Genomic DNA, 16,374 nt, shown 5'->3' on the forward strand with positions numbered 1-16,374 from the left:
CGATACATAAACTCCGTATCATCCGCATTTAATATCCTCAGCTACATGTCGTAATGCGTCTAGACTCTATACAGAATAACAAATATAGTCGAACTTTTGATTATTCGACATCAAAAAGCTCGCAGAGACTATGTCCACGTCCATTTGTCTCACAAGTCAAAGTCCAAGTCAAGAATCAATTAAATCTGCGTCATCTTATCTCATGAAAATAAAAGTTGCGTTGGGCCCATGCCAACCACACGCACACTGCGCCATTGGCATGGACACAACGCGCATCAACGCATTGACGCAACAATAACAGACCGCATATTTCCATTTACCACATAAGAAAGAAAAGAGAAGGCCCTATCATGTGGCTAAGAAACGAGGTAAACTCCATCTTCACTTTAAGAAATGGAAATTTGATTTGTAAAATCCAGCAAAGATTTAACATAGACTGTATTTGTTAGGGTAGAACCTGCAAGATGTTATACTAGGAACTACCACAATGATTTGTTTAATTGTTACTTGTTTTATTGTTAATTATATTTTTGTTCCTTATGTTCATAATCATTGTGTAATTTGTATTGTTTGTAATCATGAAAATCAATAAAACATACAAATAAAAAAAAAACCCAATGCATTCAAATATTCATAACATAAAAGAATATTAAACGAAATATTCAATTATCATTGAATTAGCTATAGTGCCATCTTGTCATTTTTCTTGATTTTTATGTGGTTTATAAGCACCGTTTTCTTGTAAGATTTGGACCTGTAAATGCTCTGAAAAAGTCAATATGAGGTTCAAATGTGTCTTTATAATCTATAGATAAAGATAAACGGGAAAAAAAGTAGTTGCATTTTCGCCTCAACTGTCCAACGTATACTATGTCTTAAAACTAGCTAACTGATTACGATTTCATGTGATTCTTTTTGTTTTCTTTGTACTTCGACAAAGTGCTCCCTGTTTGGTTTCCTATTGAAACTTTGATGATGCCTATCATTTTGTATATAGAGTATATATCTTGTTTTACATTAACTTTGCTGTGCCAATTTTCAGAGCAATCGGTGGATCAAAAATGTGGAAATCATACAGGGAGCAGATTGTGCCCTCCATGGTTGATCACATTTTTGTGCACAATAATGCGAGAGCTAGACCCACTAGGTTCTTTCCTTCCTTTTTTTTTTTTAAACGTTAAAATTGTACAGAAAGAACATAGGCCTAAGTGAACTTAATGTGTCAAATATACTGTAAGATAAAGTGATATGCAGATCTGCGGCGGTCGGGTCATCTAAAAACAATGGCTGATGGGGGCTGCTGGTCAAAAAGACAAAAAGAAAAGGAAATTAAAAAAAATCACAACACCCATGAATTTCCAAGGGTTCCGTCCTTAGATACTTCCAGTCCATGTGGGCGGGGTACGTGACCTTGACTCCGTCCTCGGTCCTGCAGCACACCACTCCCCCCCACCCCCCCCCCCCCCCCCCGAAAAAGGAAAAAAAAAAAGTTTCGCGACCCACCCATGGCCATGTAAATATCAACACAATTCATAGCCACAGCACAGTGAGATCATGAACAGGTTGATTACTAGTAAACTAGATTGATTTTGTATGACCGTATTTTATCTGCCTGTCTACCAATGCGTATCTACCTCTGTGGGCGGCGTACAAATACTACAATGCGCTGTGTGGCGAGTTTCCTCTTTTCAAACACGATCATAACACGACCACTCATCCCCGGCCCTTCGGGTGACAGCCGTGCGGTGACATCTGTAGTATGGCGTTTGTCAGGAGCCGTGCTCTGGCCATTGCTGTGACTTTTAGCTTTATGGCAGGATTCATCATTGGGTATAAAGTGAATTCCTCCTACCGCCGTTATCTTCAGAGGAAAAGGGACAGGCTGAACAAAAAAGCTTTTGACATTCAAAGGCAACTCACGACTCAGTAGGGTTAGTTTCCCATCATGTTAACTCGATGGATATTGCGTGCCTGTGTGTAATTGTGTTCATGTGCTAAAGCTAACAGAGTTGTCAGGTTGTAGGATTTCTAAGGCGAAACCTTCATGATTGTAACAATAGAATTAAAGATACGACATAGGACTATAAGACTCTTAATTGTTAGACCTCTATTACTAATACTAGATTACTGTTCTACAGTCTGGGACCCCCACACTCAGACTCTGATAGACAGACTGGAAGCAGTGCAGAACATAGCAGCATGTTTTGTTAGAGGTGATCACCGGTACTCAAGACACAGTACTAGTGACAGTAGTGTTACAAAAATGAAGTGTGAGCTGGGCTGGGAGCTGCTGAAACATTGATGCAGAGTAGGACGCATTACCACATTCCGCAAAGCGCTTGCGGGTCGCCTAGATCCATCCCAGTTCGAAAAGCCCTGCGTCCGGTCCGAAGGGTTCTCCGGAAATCATCTAGAACTCACTCTCGGCTCCCATCAACAGTTTCTAACATCACAAAAAAGGACTCTTTTAAAGCAGCAACCCTACAATACATCCAGGAGCAAAGCAACTAGACCCCACACTTCTCTCTCCACGCAATTTAACACCAGCACACCCCCTGTCCGGTTGGCCCCTACTAGTGGTGTTGGACAGTACGGTACATATGAAGAAGAAGAAGCGAGTGATATGTAGCCACCGATCCGTATCCGGCCCCGTGAAGCGGTGCCCATCCCGGTCGGTCAGCCGAGATGCTCCGCCGCTGTCCATTCTTTCCTTCGAGACACACAAGTTTGCGTTGCGAGAGAGGATGGTGACCGAAAACCGGGATCAAGAGCTAACTGGGTGTTTGTGTGTGCGTGTGCGTCCGTGCCTGTGTGTAATTGTGTCCATGTTATTGTGTCTGAGAAAGTTTTAAAGCTTTATCTGTAAATAACTTGCTGTCCCCTATCAATATCTGTCTGCATCTGTTGGCCTTTGATGTTATTGTGTACCATCCCAGTAGACAATTACAGTAAGTAGTATAGCTTCCCTGTGAAAAGTTGCAACAGGGATTACCGTACTTAAAGGACAAGTTCACCTTTATAGACATGTGGGTTGAGTGAATGCAGCAATACTAGTAGAACACATCAGCGAGAGTTTGAGCAAAATTAATTGGAACGATCCGTTAAAAAGTTATGAATTTTTGAAGTTTCTGCTCAGTCACGGCTGGATGAAAAGACTACTATTTTATAGCTGGTGATGTCACGTGAGTACAACAATATAAAGAAAGAATAAAGAAAATTCAACATATTTCCATTTTTCTCCCATAACAAAAGAACACTCGACTTCTCTCTTTCAGAAGGCAGGGGGAATAATATTAACATGCGTCAGTATAGCAAGTTGAAGAACTGTGCACTTTATTCATAAAGTAAAGTTTTGTGAAATTCTCTTTTTATTTTCCTTATATAGTTGTACGCATATGACATCATACACTGTACATATAGTAGTCTTCTCTTCCAGCAGTGACTGCGCAGATACTTAAATTATTCCTAACTTTTGAACGGATTGTCCAATTTTCCTCAAATTTTCACTGATGTGTTCTACTAATATTGCTGCATTCTCTCAATCCTTATGTATATGAAGGTGGACTTGTCCTTTAAGTACTTGTACTTCAAGGTTCAAATAGTTACATCAAGAGCCGGGATGATCTATTCTTGATTTAAATAATTGTAGCGTGAATGCCAACCAAGTACTATTGCCCAGTCACAATTGCCGGTTAAAGAAAAGAAAAAAGTCATGATAAAAATTACTTTTATATTGTAATGAATAGGCCTAGATTAGATTGATTAGATTAGATAATGGGAAAAAAAAAAGCTCCTAGAATCGGGGCAGGGGGGGGGGGCTGGATTTCGTAAAGCAATTAATTAAATTAATTAAATTAATTAAAGGGTGTGTACAGTTCTGGTCGAGGTGAGGATTTAGCTTTTAACGTTTTGCGAGATATTCAGAAACCACTCTATGAGATGTCAAAGAGCATGCAATTCTATTAGGGGTATCAAAAGTTTATTTGATGAAAATCGGTTTTGAAATGGCAGAGATATCCAAAAACAAGGTAAAACAAAGAGATCCTAAAAAAGGCGTGGCCTGTCGCCTTTTATTATTATCACTTTTTTGGATATCTCAGCCATTTGAAAACCAATTTTCATCAAATAAACATTGAATTCTTCTTAAAATTACGTGCTCTTTCATATTTCAAAAGAGGTTTCTCATCTCACTTAGGAATGTTCAAAACATGAATCCCCACCTCAACCAGTACTATACAGTCCCTTTAAGATCAAGTGACAAGTTGTTTTGGAGTAATATACTCATAGGTAGAAGGATTGGTTGGCTACAAATTGGTACTACTAATTCTAAACAAGGAAAGCCACCATTATCGTGTTAGAGCAACTCTTTCAATAGAATTTAATGTGTGATCATTGTTATGGAATGATCCTCCCCTTCCCCCGCCCCCCAACACACAAAGTACCGGTAGTTGTATCCTCTAAAGTATCTTGCTCTCATCTATACCATGCTTGCCAGCAAAGCTATTAATGTTATTCAAGCCCTAAGGTACATGTATCTCAGCATTGAGGAGTCTGTTTTGCTAATGGAATCTCAGAGAGATGTGCAAGATTTGGTGATGGAAATGATTAATGGAAGTTATTGAAATTTACATGTTCAACTTCATCAAACTGTCAGCAGTATTATGAAATGTAACTTTTTAATTTTTGCAGTCCATTTGTCATCTTAGATAAAAACTGAGAATGTCATCGACTGGGACCCACGAACCAGCGATAATAGTGCATGGTGGCGCTTTAACAACACCTGCCGGAGGATGCGAGAGGTACCACTCTGGTATCCAGGAGGCTGCCAGAGAGGGGTACAAGGTGTTGATGGGTGGTGGGACAGCAGTGGATTCTGTGGAGAGGGCTGTGTGCGTCTTGGAGGACAACCCATTGTTTAATGCAGGTTAGACTGAAATTGAAATGCATGCATGAATGCAATATGTTTGTTTTTTTTTTTAAGCACCATCATTTTATTGCATTGTATGGCATTATGTAAAAATCCCACATTGAATTGAATTTCCTGCATTATTATTTGTGTGTGTTATGGGACAATTAAAATGAATTGAATGATGGGGGGGGGGGGGGGAGAGACATTTCATTAATTGCTTTGTCAGGTATTTTTTCTGACAAACTGTCATAAGCTAAGTCTGAATGGCTGAGAGCAAATTTGTCTGAAAAAATATGAAATAAAAATGTATAATATGAAAAAGAATAAGAGACCACTTTCAATATAACTTATAAAAGAGCATACAATTATAAGAGGTGGGACCACCTTTTTTTTTGCCAACTTTGCTTTACGTTTGGGGGATATCTCGGCCATTTCAAACTGATTTTCATCAAGTAAATATTTAATTCCTCTTAGGAGTGTATGCTCTATAATATGTGACCCTGCACCTCAAAACAAACAAAAAGTCGCCAGACATGAATTTTTAGTTAAGACCATACTCTGAAAGAGCAGACTTTAAGCTTTAAAATGATATATAACTCGAATCAAATGGACTCTCCTAACCTATCTAAATACTGGAAAAGCACAAACTCAGGAAAAGCGTGAACTGAGAAAAGAGGCTCTGAAGTACAGTGTCTATTCAAGCGCTTAATGTAATACCAAACCGTGCTGGCTGTGCGATGAATGGGACAAAAAACAGGAAGTAAACCACCAGAGTAACAACAATGAGAGGTTATCAGATTAAACTGAAATTAAGCATGCCTCATTAACACACTCTGTCCATAATTAATGGCAACTTTCAAAGCAGTAGCACTATCCTTTCAAAAGTTATTAGAGTTGAAAGTGAAGAGAGTGGACAAGGTTTTTCAGAAATGAAAAAGGGATTCTAAAGACACACCTATCACACTACCAAAAATGTTGGAGATAAACTGCTAAAAAACACACTTTCCTGCCCGTTTTATGATACCAAATTTTAGCATAATGTAAAAGAAGACCCGCTCTTTCAGAAAATATGAAAAAGTCAAGTTCGGCTAGGTTGACCCATTTCACTTATTTTTAGTCCTCGCGCAAAATCAGTGTGTGCGACTTTATGTTCGTTTTGAGGTGCACTGTCACATATTTCATAAATGGTTTCTAATTATCTCATTAAAAGCTAAAATCTGTATTCTTACCTCAACCAAAACTATACCATCCCTCTAAGCAGCACTTTCTTTTTGCATAGAGGGTTAAAAGTCACTTTTCATGTTGTGGTCAAGATCAATTGAGTTCACCAAATGTGAGCTGATTGCCATCTTCGCATGGCAGATGAAAAGATAGCATGAGAAGCAGATATATTCCAGTTGAATTACATTTTTTTTTTTTTTTGGGGGGGGGGGGGGGGGGAGGGGGTGCTGTGGAGCCATGAAATGTGCAAAAACAAGGAAGTATACATGCTAGTATAGTATGATATTAGCTCTATAACTTCTAATTCTAGAGAAGATTTGTTTAAAGGTTCCGTAAGTTTTGGGCAACTCTAATAGTAAAGTTTTTCCAAATCTCCCAAACAACTTCCTTTTGCTATCTTACTGTGGGTGAATCTTAATACTGGCTGTTGACAGGATGCGGTTCCAAACTCAATGCTGCTGGAGAGATAGAGATGGATGCAATCATCATGGACGGGAATTCCCTAAAGTCAGGAGCATTAGCTGGTGTGAGAGACGTCAAGAATCCCATCAAGTTGGCCAGGTGTATCATGGAGAAGGTGAGAATGACACCTGAAAGCCTCTGTAAACCTATGTTTTGTAATTTGTGAATTCGTGTTCTGCTATCTGAAAGGGAATGAGCAGTGCAGGAAATCTGCGACAAGCACTTGCCATATTTATGTTCAGTGTCTTAATGGCACTCTTTGCTCTCCACCAAGACTGTCAAAGTAGGGATGTGGTCAAACCGTGGTCACAGACAAAGCTATGCATAGAAAAATGGAAATTGTCCTAAGATATTTGGACATAAGAGTGCCGAAGGTGATTTAGAGCATGTTGGGTTGTATATCAAATTATATTTCTATAGGCGGGGGCGGACATCCGGGCATTTTCAACATGGAGCCCTAGTAACCGACCCGGCCGATGAAAACAAATGCGTAGCGACCGTACCTTAGTGCAGCGCTCAGCAATGTATCGCATGCATAATACACGCACGGTACATGCATAATGCACTGCACTGAATGAACGCTATACGCTAGTGTGCTATTATCGGTTATTTTTGCACAGCTTTCTGACATTTTTACTGCAGATTCGTACATCATTTCATCGTTTGTTTCACATCCTCACAATGCCTCGAAGTTGTGTTGTGTTTGGCTGCCATAATCATAGTCTAATGTTGGACAAAAAACGATCTTTCTTTGAACTTCCAAAACGTGATCGCAGTCCAGAAAGAAGGAACCGGTGGTTAGCTGCTATCAGCCGGGAGAATGAAGACGGATCCCACTGGAGTCCAGTGAAGTCAAGGACGATATGCTCTGAATTCAAATCAAATTACTGGAAGTAAATGATAACCGACTACTAACCAGGTGTACTCGTTAGGTACATGTACACATCGGCGAACTGAATGTCTGGCCACGAAGTAGGGTCATTGATCCACGAGTCTGCGGGTACACGGTAGCCCGACCAGACGCTGTTAATACGCTACGCGAATACGTATGTACAGCGGCGACTGGGCTGTGTATAGTTAGGTACCCGGTAAGGACAAACTGCAAGGCCGATGGAGGACAGTTTAGTCTCGTATCTCTCCTTTGCTTCCCATGAAAGTTTATCACAGTAATCGAAAGACATCTTATAATCTATGAAAGCATATTTTAACTGAAACAATGAACTAGATTCAGCGGTAAATAAAAGTGAAATGAACAGCATTAAACGCGACAGTAGTAACACAGCGTGAACTGACAGCTCCACTGTAGATATCCACGTAAACTCCGTTTATGTGTGCTAATGAACGGTCCCATATATTGCAATTCGCGTATTGTATGACGGCATTGCATGCTCTGTTGCACGCTCGTTTGACGGCTATTGTTTTCATCGCACTAAGGGCAGCAAGTTCGTCGCTATGCGGAAGTGACGTCACTCCGCCCCCGCCTATACTGTAGAGGCCTGGAAGGCCGAGTCACACATCGGTTCCTGGAGAGTTCTTGCGCACTGCTTGATGTGCTCTCTGACTATGGTCAAGTGACATAAATAGATATACCAGTAGGTAGAACTCTGTAGACCTGTACCCTCTAGCTTGACTTGACACACAATCCAGACATTTAAAGGGACATTCCAGACGATTTTCATAATTTTGACATCATGTAGTGCATAAATCAACAGCTCCCTGTATAGACTTCTGGAATTTATTGTGGCCCTTGAGCAGAGAAACCAATGATCTGAAAATCATGAACAAATTACACTGAACAGTGTTGATGACATAGGAGCCTCACATATTTCAGAAATGTAGTGCTTGGTGTAATTCCATTACAATACCGCTTGCTTAACAAGTTCACCTGTGTAGAATCTATGCATGCCTTCTGTTGACTGCTTCCTTGAGCCCCAACTCATGCATTCTTACGGTGAGGCTACCATGTCATCATCCTTGTTCATTGTAATTTTGTTATAAATTTTGAAAACATTGTTCCACATCCCAGCCACTATAAATTTGAAACTCTGTACTTATTATAACTTATCGGTATTTATAGTCGCTTAAATGTAAAAGTATGAAAATCTTCCGGATGTCCCCTTTCACTGACAGTAATAGGTGATTAAGATGCCTTTGAAGATGATTATTAAATCATTGTAATGCATAGTTACATCATGAAGAATTACTCTCTCACTTGTTTTGGCTAGATTGTAATCGGCTTGCTCAATTACCATACACACTGTGTCCCTTGATTGCACAATCAACAGAGAGCTCACACCATTAAACCACAGTTCAGTGGATCACAAGTTACCATGAGCCTTGTTACAAAGTATAGACAGAGAAAGCAAAGACAGTTTGAATCAGTCACACAGTGATGCTCATAGAGATGTTATCTTGATTCCCAAGTTACCACATCTTTCCTGTCGATTTGTCCATCATAGCATAGATGCATGTTCACTTGTTGACTCTGGAGCAATAAAGGTTGTGTCTGAGTTGATCTGTAGTCACTGCAAACTGTCCGGGCTAATTTTTGTTCACCAGCATACTTAACCAGAGAACTGAATTAACTGGTGCTAATCAGACACATACACTGATATCTATAGTGCAGTCACATGATTTCCAGGTACTCCACAAAAATATGTTTTGTTTTTTTTTTTCCAATTGGTAATAGTCTGCTATGCATCATTAATGGCTTCATGTTGTTTGTCACTCTGTTCAATCTATTAAACATGATCCTTCTGTCAGGGTCATGATGCAGTGATATGACAAGTTATGCAGGTAACATTATTAAAAAAAAAAAAAAAAACTCTTTATGGCTTTATATGCATAAATTATATATTTCTTTCACCCCACAGATGCACTTTGATTTGTAAAATCCCATAATTACCGTAATGCGTCGTATCGATAAATATTTTTCAGAATTTGATATGAATCATCCTTTACAACTTTCAAATTTTAACTACTTTGCTACTGTACATTTCATATCCCATTCGTTTGAATTTCACTCGCATGTTGGCTCTCAACAGACAGAACATGATTTTCTGATTGGCCAAGGCCTGGAATCCTTCATTGATGAGCACAACATCTCGCGGGTGGATCCTTCAAGTCTAATGACCAAGGAGAAGAAAGAGCGCTTACAAGAAATCCAGGACACAGCATATTTGTCTGAGATTCTACAGGAGAAGTGAGTATGCTTTAATGATTACAGCCACAAGATCATACAACTGAGTCTTGGCTTGAGTTCATTTAGACAGAAGTTGTATTGTTCTTCAAACAAAATCGTCATCATATACCAATAAAACTTTACGATATGGATGTGAACTTTGTCAAATGTCAGATGAATAGGCCTATTTTATCTCAAAGAGTGATGTACATATGTAGTTGTTCAAATTATTTCGGTACTGTTGTGATACTATATTCTGCTTGTAGATGAGATGGTTAGCTGTTTAGCATTCAAGATATTGTAAAGTCCCATGATTTTTCCATGACACACAATTGATTCATATAGATCATGAGTAAAACCCTTGCCTTACTTCATTCCTTGCCCTGCACATTATATATTTTCTGTGTATCTATCTATCTCTCTCTCTCTATATATATATACACACATATTGATTTTTACTTTTATATCAATCCACTCCTACATAGTATGAATCGCTTTTTATATATATATTTATATATTTATATGTTGATATGTTGTGTACTCTGCATTTGTTGGTTGGCTGTCATTTTCATTTTTTCTCCACATCTTTGTATACCAGATTTAATAGGGCTTGCTGCTTGTTTCCACCCCCCCCTTACTCTTGTTGTTGCTATTTCGCTCTCTTCCTAATCTTTATCCTTCTGTTGTTCCTTATCTTGTTTGATGTTGCCTCCCTATTTGTCTTTATCCTTCAAAGTTTGCCCCCTATGATCCTTGGGATCATCACTGGCCCACCTCTGCCTTTGTCTGTTCACCTCCTTGCTACAATCCCCCTTCATTACCTGCTTTTCTCCCTGCCTTTGACTCCTAACCCACCCATTTTGTTTTCATTGTTCTGTGTCCGTAGCCTTCCTCAGACTGTGCTTCTTGTGTGTAATCCATGTGATTGCCTTCCTTGCATGTTTGGCATATTGCCTCTGACAAAGATTCTACTAGAATTGAAGGCTCAGGTCGTTTTTGACTCCTTTTGATCGTTGTTACATCACGGAGGCCTTGCTACATCTGACTTGGTTTATCTGACATACACTTTCTATATCATTTGCAAGATGTGGTCAAAATTTTAAACAGTGGATGTAAACAAAACCAAAGAGGAATAATTAAGAAACTTGTCACAGTTGGATTTGGTGCTTATTTTGCCCATGTTTTGTAATGGATAGATTTTTTTTTTTTTTTCAGATTGATTGCAGATGCAGTAAAAATTTAGACAGTCTAGTGTGTTATAAAACATTATTGGAATCCAACATAAACTATATACAATTTTTTTTCCATTCTCCTTCAAGAAGAAAGGGACATTTCCCTCCACAAAATAGATGATCTTCTATTTTTGTTTTGATTTTGATAACATGACATTTTCTAGTAAAATTACCCCAAATTTACAAGTGTTTCAGTAGCAAGACATGAGAGAAAAGTCCTCCTTCATTCAGTGGTAAGAGTTAAACTCAGTGTTGAAAAGGCTGTGTAACATGCAATTACCCTTCTTTAATTATATGTTTGTCCCAGTAAACACTGAGTAAATGTAATAGTAGTGCATCATAAACTATTGCAATGATATTGCAGCAGTAGAAGGCATACAGTTCATTTGCTCTGGATTTCTTGCCCAGTGATCATTTGTTTGTTTCATTCTTCCATCTGAGAAGATTGCTGGTAGCCCATATTTAGCTGCGGCTGAATACTCATAGCAATACTCGGATTTGATTTGATTTGATACCTCATCTGTTTTATGCTTTGTTGTTTTGTTTTTCTTTTCTTTTTTTCCTTTCCTAAGGAGACACACTGATTTACTTGGCACTGTAGGTGCAGTGGCCATGGACAAGAGTGGAAGCATCGCTGCAGCTACATCTACAGGTGGGATAACAGGGAAGAGAGTTGGTCGCGTAGGAGATTCTCCCCTCATTGGTAAGTGGTATATGTCTATGTTTGATTTCATTATATATGTCCTGTAGATGTTCATATGCAAGCAGTATGAATTTGTCCTTTCGAACTTCTGTAGACAAAAATAACTGCATGAGCATCAGAGGCATCCTGGTTGCTTGTGCACAACAGTCAAAGTGCTTTAGTTCAAAATGAGATTGAATCATACTGAATTATGATATGTCTAATATGATTACCAAGTGTAGTCAATACGCAGTGAATACCTTTAGGCATGCAACCAGGTAGAATTGACAGCTTTTTGTTCCTTCTTAAAAACAATGAAATGAGGATGTAGTGCTTTTCTGTAGGACTCGGCCACTGCTGCCAAAAGACTTGAACCTGGGACCTCAAGATTGGTTGTCTGTGGTCTTTTCCACTAATCCACAACCACTCCTCATGCCAGATGAAAGGAGATAAAATGAAAGTGACTCAATATTCATCATATCTGTCTATTGTTTTCTGATTTACAGGATCGGGGGCATACTGTGATAGTGCTGTTGGGGGCGTGAGCACAACGGGCATAGGTGAGGCCATCATGAGGGCAGTCATGGCAGGTCGTATCGTCCTCTACATGGAACAAGGTTAGTGAAATGATGATATGATGAAACTCTCATCTTCTTCCACATGAACTCTTTCCGCAGTGACAGGACATTACTCTCCAAACTCCCAAAGCAAAATGCTATCATTACCACAAACAAATGAGATAACTTTATTTAATAGTTTATTTTATTGAATATTGATCTTGCATCTACTGAGCCCGACTTCATCATTCTTGAGTTCATCCCACAGTCGTCTACATACCACACCAATATTGAATGCAAGCCCATAATATACAAATTTAAGCAGGAGGTAAACATTATAATTATGTGATATTCTTTTACAATTTAGCAAAAACAGAAATGGGAAGCCCCCCCCCCCCCCCAATGCAATTTTGACATAACGAAATCAGAATACACAGAGTAGCACCACTCACACCACAACTTGGTATGTACATGACCATTACAAATAAGGTGGTAATAAGATTAAAATTCATTCAATCCACAGATAAGATTTTAAGAATTTATCTTCAGAATTGAAATCTTAAAACATTCAAATAATGAAAAAAAGTTGTATTTGTGATACATATGCCTCGACATTGATCAAGTTTATATGAGAAAGGGGAAAAAAAATACATGCTCTGATTTTTTTAGATTACCTGCTGCTCAAATGTACTTTTACACTGACAGTTTTTTGTAGAAATTACATTTTATGGCATGGTGTATGGACTGAATGGCTTTTGGGGAGGGCAAAACAAGGCAACATTAAAGAAAATCAAAGTTAAAAATCAAAATGCAAAGTAAGATGCCTGTCTGCAGCGCAGTGGCACGTATGACCATTCTCTTTATACTGTGGGTTATTAAAGCTTATTTCACAATCCAACAGATCTTGGAAACTACCAAGTTAAACCCATGAGAATGAGAATGTGAATGTGACAGCAGGGAGGTGGGGAAATACGTTTTTTCTGTACAAATTGGATCAGGCTAAGTTTGTCCTTTGCCACAGGAAATGGACTATATTCATAAGAATGTGATGTTGATCTTTTATTTTTTTATTTTTGTTAATTTGCAAAATGTCTCATTGCAAGTCTCAGGAAAGGTGCCAGAAATTGAGGTGCAGGGAAGTAGATATGCAGTTTATTGTATCAGGGCACTTCATTAGTAGTAGAAAGTAACTGTCAATTGCTTGTATTCATATACAGTCAAACCTGCCTTAGCGGCCACCTCTCTATAGCGGCCACCTGTCTATAGCGGCCACTGAAAAATCCCCCCGAGAGAAAAGCCATGTTAAAGACCCTGTGTATAGCGGCCACCTGTCTAACGCGGCCAGCGGCCACAAATTTTGTTTCCCGCGGTAGATTTTAACCTGTCTATAGCGGCCAAAAACCCGATGGAGCCGTAGCCGAGCTGATAATTCAGGGTGTTTTTCTGCTTTTCAGCTGTGCCAGTCATTTCTGGGCAACATTCAGTGATCGCCACCGTTGCATTCATCACTTATTCAGTCACAATAATGCACTAATTCATGACTGTGCACATGCTACATCCAGTGTACTGTGCAACAATTTCATAAACACCGGCATTGTTCTATGCATGATACACACGTGTGCATACGTACACACATAAATGTACATGTATATACAACGATGATACATGTACATGTAGGCAATGCACACAAAGTTGGATTACCTGTCTATAGCGGCCACCTGTCTATAATGGCCACTTTTTCCGTATCCCTTGGGTGGCCGCTATAGACAGGTTTGACTGTATTTAGGTTCATAAGAGTGTGTTGGAGAATTGAAATAATATTTCATCTATGTTCTCTCCACATCCAGGCTTATCCTGCAGGGAAGCAGCGCAGAAAGCTCTCGAGTACCAAAAGCGTCGAACATCCTTTGGCTGTGGTGTCATTGTTCTGGGGGCCGATGGTCAGACGGCCCCAGTGTTCTCAACAGAGGGATTGATATGGGCCCAGATACAGAAGGGTTCCCTGTCCTATGGAATCTCACGGGGAGAATGTTTTGATGGAGGATCAGTGTAGCTTTAGAAAAAAGTGTCATGAGTAAAGAAAGAGCTTGTCATTGCTTCCCTTTCCTTCCAGGTGATAGTGATGGTTGAACTGTGACATAGTTTATCCACTTATTGCTGCTTCTAGTATTTGCTTGCCTTAATTAGTGCTTCCCAAGATGCAGCATGCTGGTTCAACAAATAATCTGTGAATTACTTGTATTTTACTTGATTGTTTCCACTACACATTACTAGGGGACTTGTGATTGGAGTGTTTCTCTTCGAAAATTTGTGTAGTAGTCTCTTTAATCTAATGAAATATTGCTCGTCATAATTGCCATCTTTTCTTATGCGTTTTGTGAACTGTATACAAACTGGTATGTCAAGGCTGTTGAATACACAGTGGATTTTGGTAGTCATTCATTATACTTCATTTGACACATTGCCTCGCAAATACCCCTAAATCTCTGTCTACCATCTTGATTAATCTCAGTGATATATGTCACTGGGTCGTTTAGTGGCACTAAAACGATTGCCAGTACCAATTTTAGAGGGTGATGAGACAGTCACATGAAAAAACAACAACAAAAAATAGAGGCACACAATTAGACTCACTTAGAGAAACATTTTCTTTTAAAGTGCAGATTTTAGTTTCTGATAATCATGCTGCAAAAAAAGTAAAATATTGTCATAATTATTCTTTAAAATAGAATGATTTTTCAGGTGATTCATTCTTACCCGAGAGTATCAGTATTTCATATACCATAGTATTTTGTGCTATTCTTAGTCTACCAAAGGAAACATTTTTGCATACAATGTGTATTTCAAAGTGGTAATAACAGTTTGTAAAGCACTGGGATCAGTTGAACTGAATGTTTGTACCAAGGTGTAAACAGAATGTATGTATATATTTTTGGACTTTGAAATACAACAAAATATTCTTTAGCAATGAAGTGGATATCATACTTTCTGTGATGATTCATAGATGTATAGCAGTTATTGATAATATGTGCCACAAAGCTTATACGTTAGTTTTAAAAGGTTCACATTGGTCAAAAAAGGATAGTTATATTGTATGAAAGATTCTTTACATTTCTGTTTCCTCTGTGGAAAAGAAAAGAGTTTTTTGTTTTTTTTTTTGTTTTTTTTTTGTTTTTTCCTTCTTAGTCAGGATTATTCATGACTACTTCAAGGTAAACTATACTTTCTTTCCAGATGATATAATGGCATACTTAATAGATTGTCTGTGCAGGCATGGACCTACCATGGTGCAAGTAATATTTGAACACAATTTGCATAAAGAAGGAAGTACATCATACATGTATACTGATATCTGATGACTTCCATATTTTGGTATGTAAAAAATGAATTGATAAGATTAAATATTTTCTTTTCTGGTCACACTCCCATTTCAATCTTGTATTTTCTTCATCTTTGTCTTTGTTCTTCATCTTCACAAGTTTGTTGTAGGTTTCAAAACTTATCAAATAAAGCATTAACTTGTTTCTGACGCGTTCAATTGATGATGCAGTGAAAAATAATGACCACAGTGATTATGTGGCTTCAACCAGAGCAGATAGCATTGTGAGGTACATTGTATGCCCTCTTAAAGAGAAAGAACTTCTCATTTTCTGTGTCATGCAGTGTGTGTTTATGTGTGTGTGTGTGTGGGGGGGGGGGGGGAGTAGTGTATAGTAAAGTAGTATATTGTTAGGAAGGGTAGTGAGGTTAGGGTGATGAGTTTTATGTAGATACAATATACTTCCATTTTTTTTTTCAGTCATTGCAATACTATTGCCATTTTATTTGTCATATTGAAACATGGAAATGTATAATTATTTCAGTTATCTTAAAAAAAGAATTATTCCCTTTTTAGCTCACCTGAGCCAAAGGCTCAAGTGAGCTATTGCGATCGCCCTTCGTCCGGCGTCCGTCGTGCATCGTCCGTCGTCCGTCGTGCGTAAACTTTTTACATTTTCATCTTCTTCTTGAAAACCCCGAGACCGATTTTCATCAAACTTGGCAGGTAGCATCCCTAGGGGGTTAGGAACTCAATTTGATAAAATGGGCACCATGCCCCACCCAGGGGGCCCCCAGGGGGCCCAAACCCC

At 38.8% G+C, this 16,374-nt stretch overlaps 1 protein-coding gene across 3 annotated transcripts; it reads left to right on the plus strand.

Annotated features, from left to right (window-relative positions):
* The first annotated feature begins 342 nt into the window (after positions 1-342).
* LOC140227581 (isoaspartyl peptidase/L-asparaginase-like) lies at positions 343-15,664 on the plus strand. 3 transcript variants are annotated; one of them, XM_072308013.1, is made up of 7 exons: positions 343-368; positions 4,707-4,924; positions 6,565-6,707; positions 9,637-9,794; positions 11,578-11,708; positions 12,194-12,304; positions 14,092-15,664. In XM_072308013.1, the coding sequence occupies exons 2-7, from the start codon at positions 4,720-4,722 to the stop codon at positions 14,295-14,297; spliced, it is 954 nt and encodes a 317-aa protein (XP_072164114.1). In that variant the 5' UTR covers positions 343-368; positions 4,707-4,719; the 3' UTR covers positions 14,298-15,664. The 3 variants fall into 3 exon arrangements, with proteins under 3 accessions (XP_072164114.1, XP_072164108.1, XP_072164100.1); XM_072308007.1 differs by lacking the exon at positions 343-368 and adding an exon at positions 1,738-1,931 and having other exon boundaries at positions 4,690-4,924; XM_072307999.1 differs by lacking the exon at positions 343-368 and adding an exon at positions 1,738-1,931.
* Positions 15,665-16,374: the final 710 nt, after the last annotated feature.

This window comes from Diadema setosum, chromosome 1 (assembly GCF_964275005.1).
Source record: "Diadema setosum chromosome 1, eeDiaSeto1, whole genome shotgun sequence".
Taxonomy (NCBI): domain Eukaryota; kingdom Metazoa; phylum Echinodermata; class Echinoidea; order Diadematoida; family Diadematidae; genus Diadema; species Diadema setosum.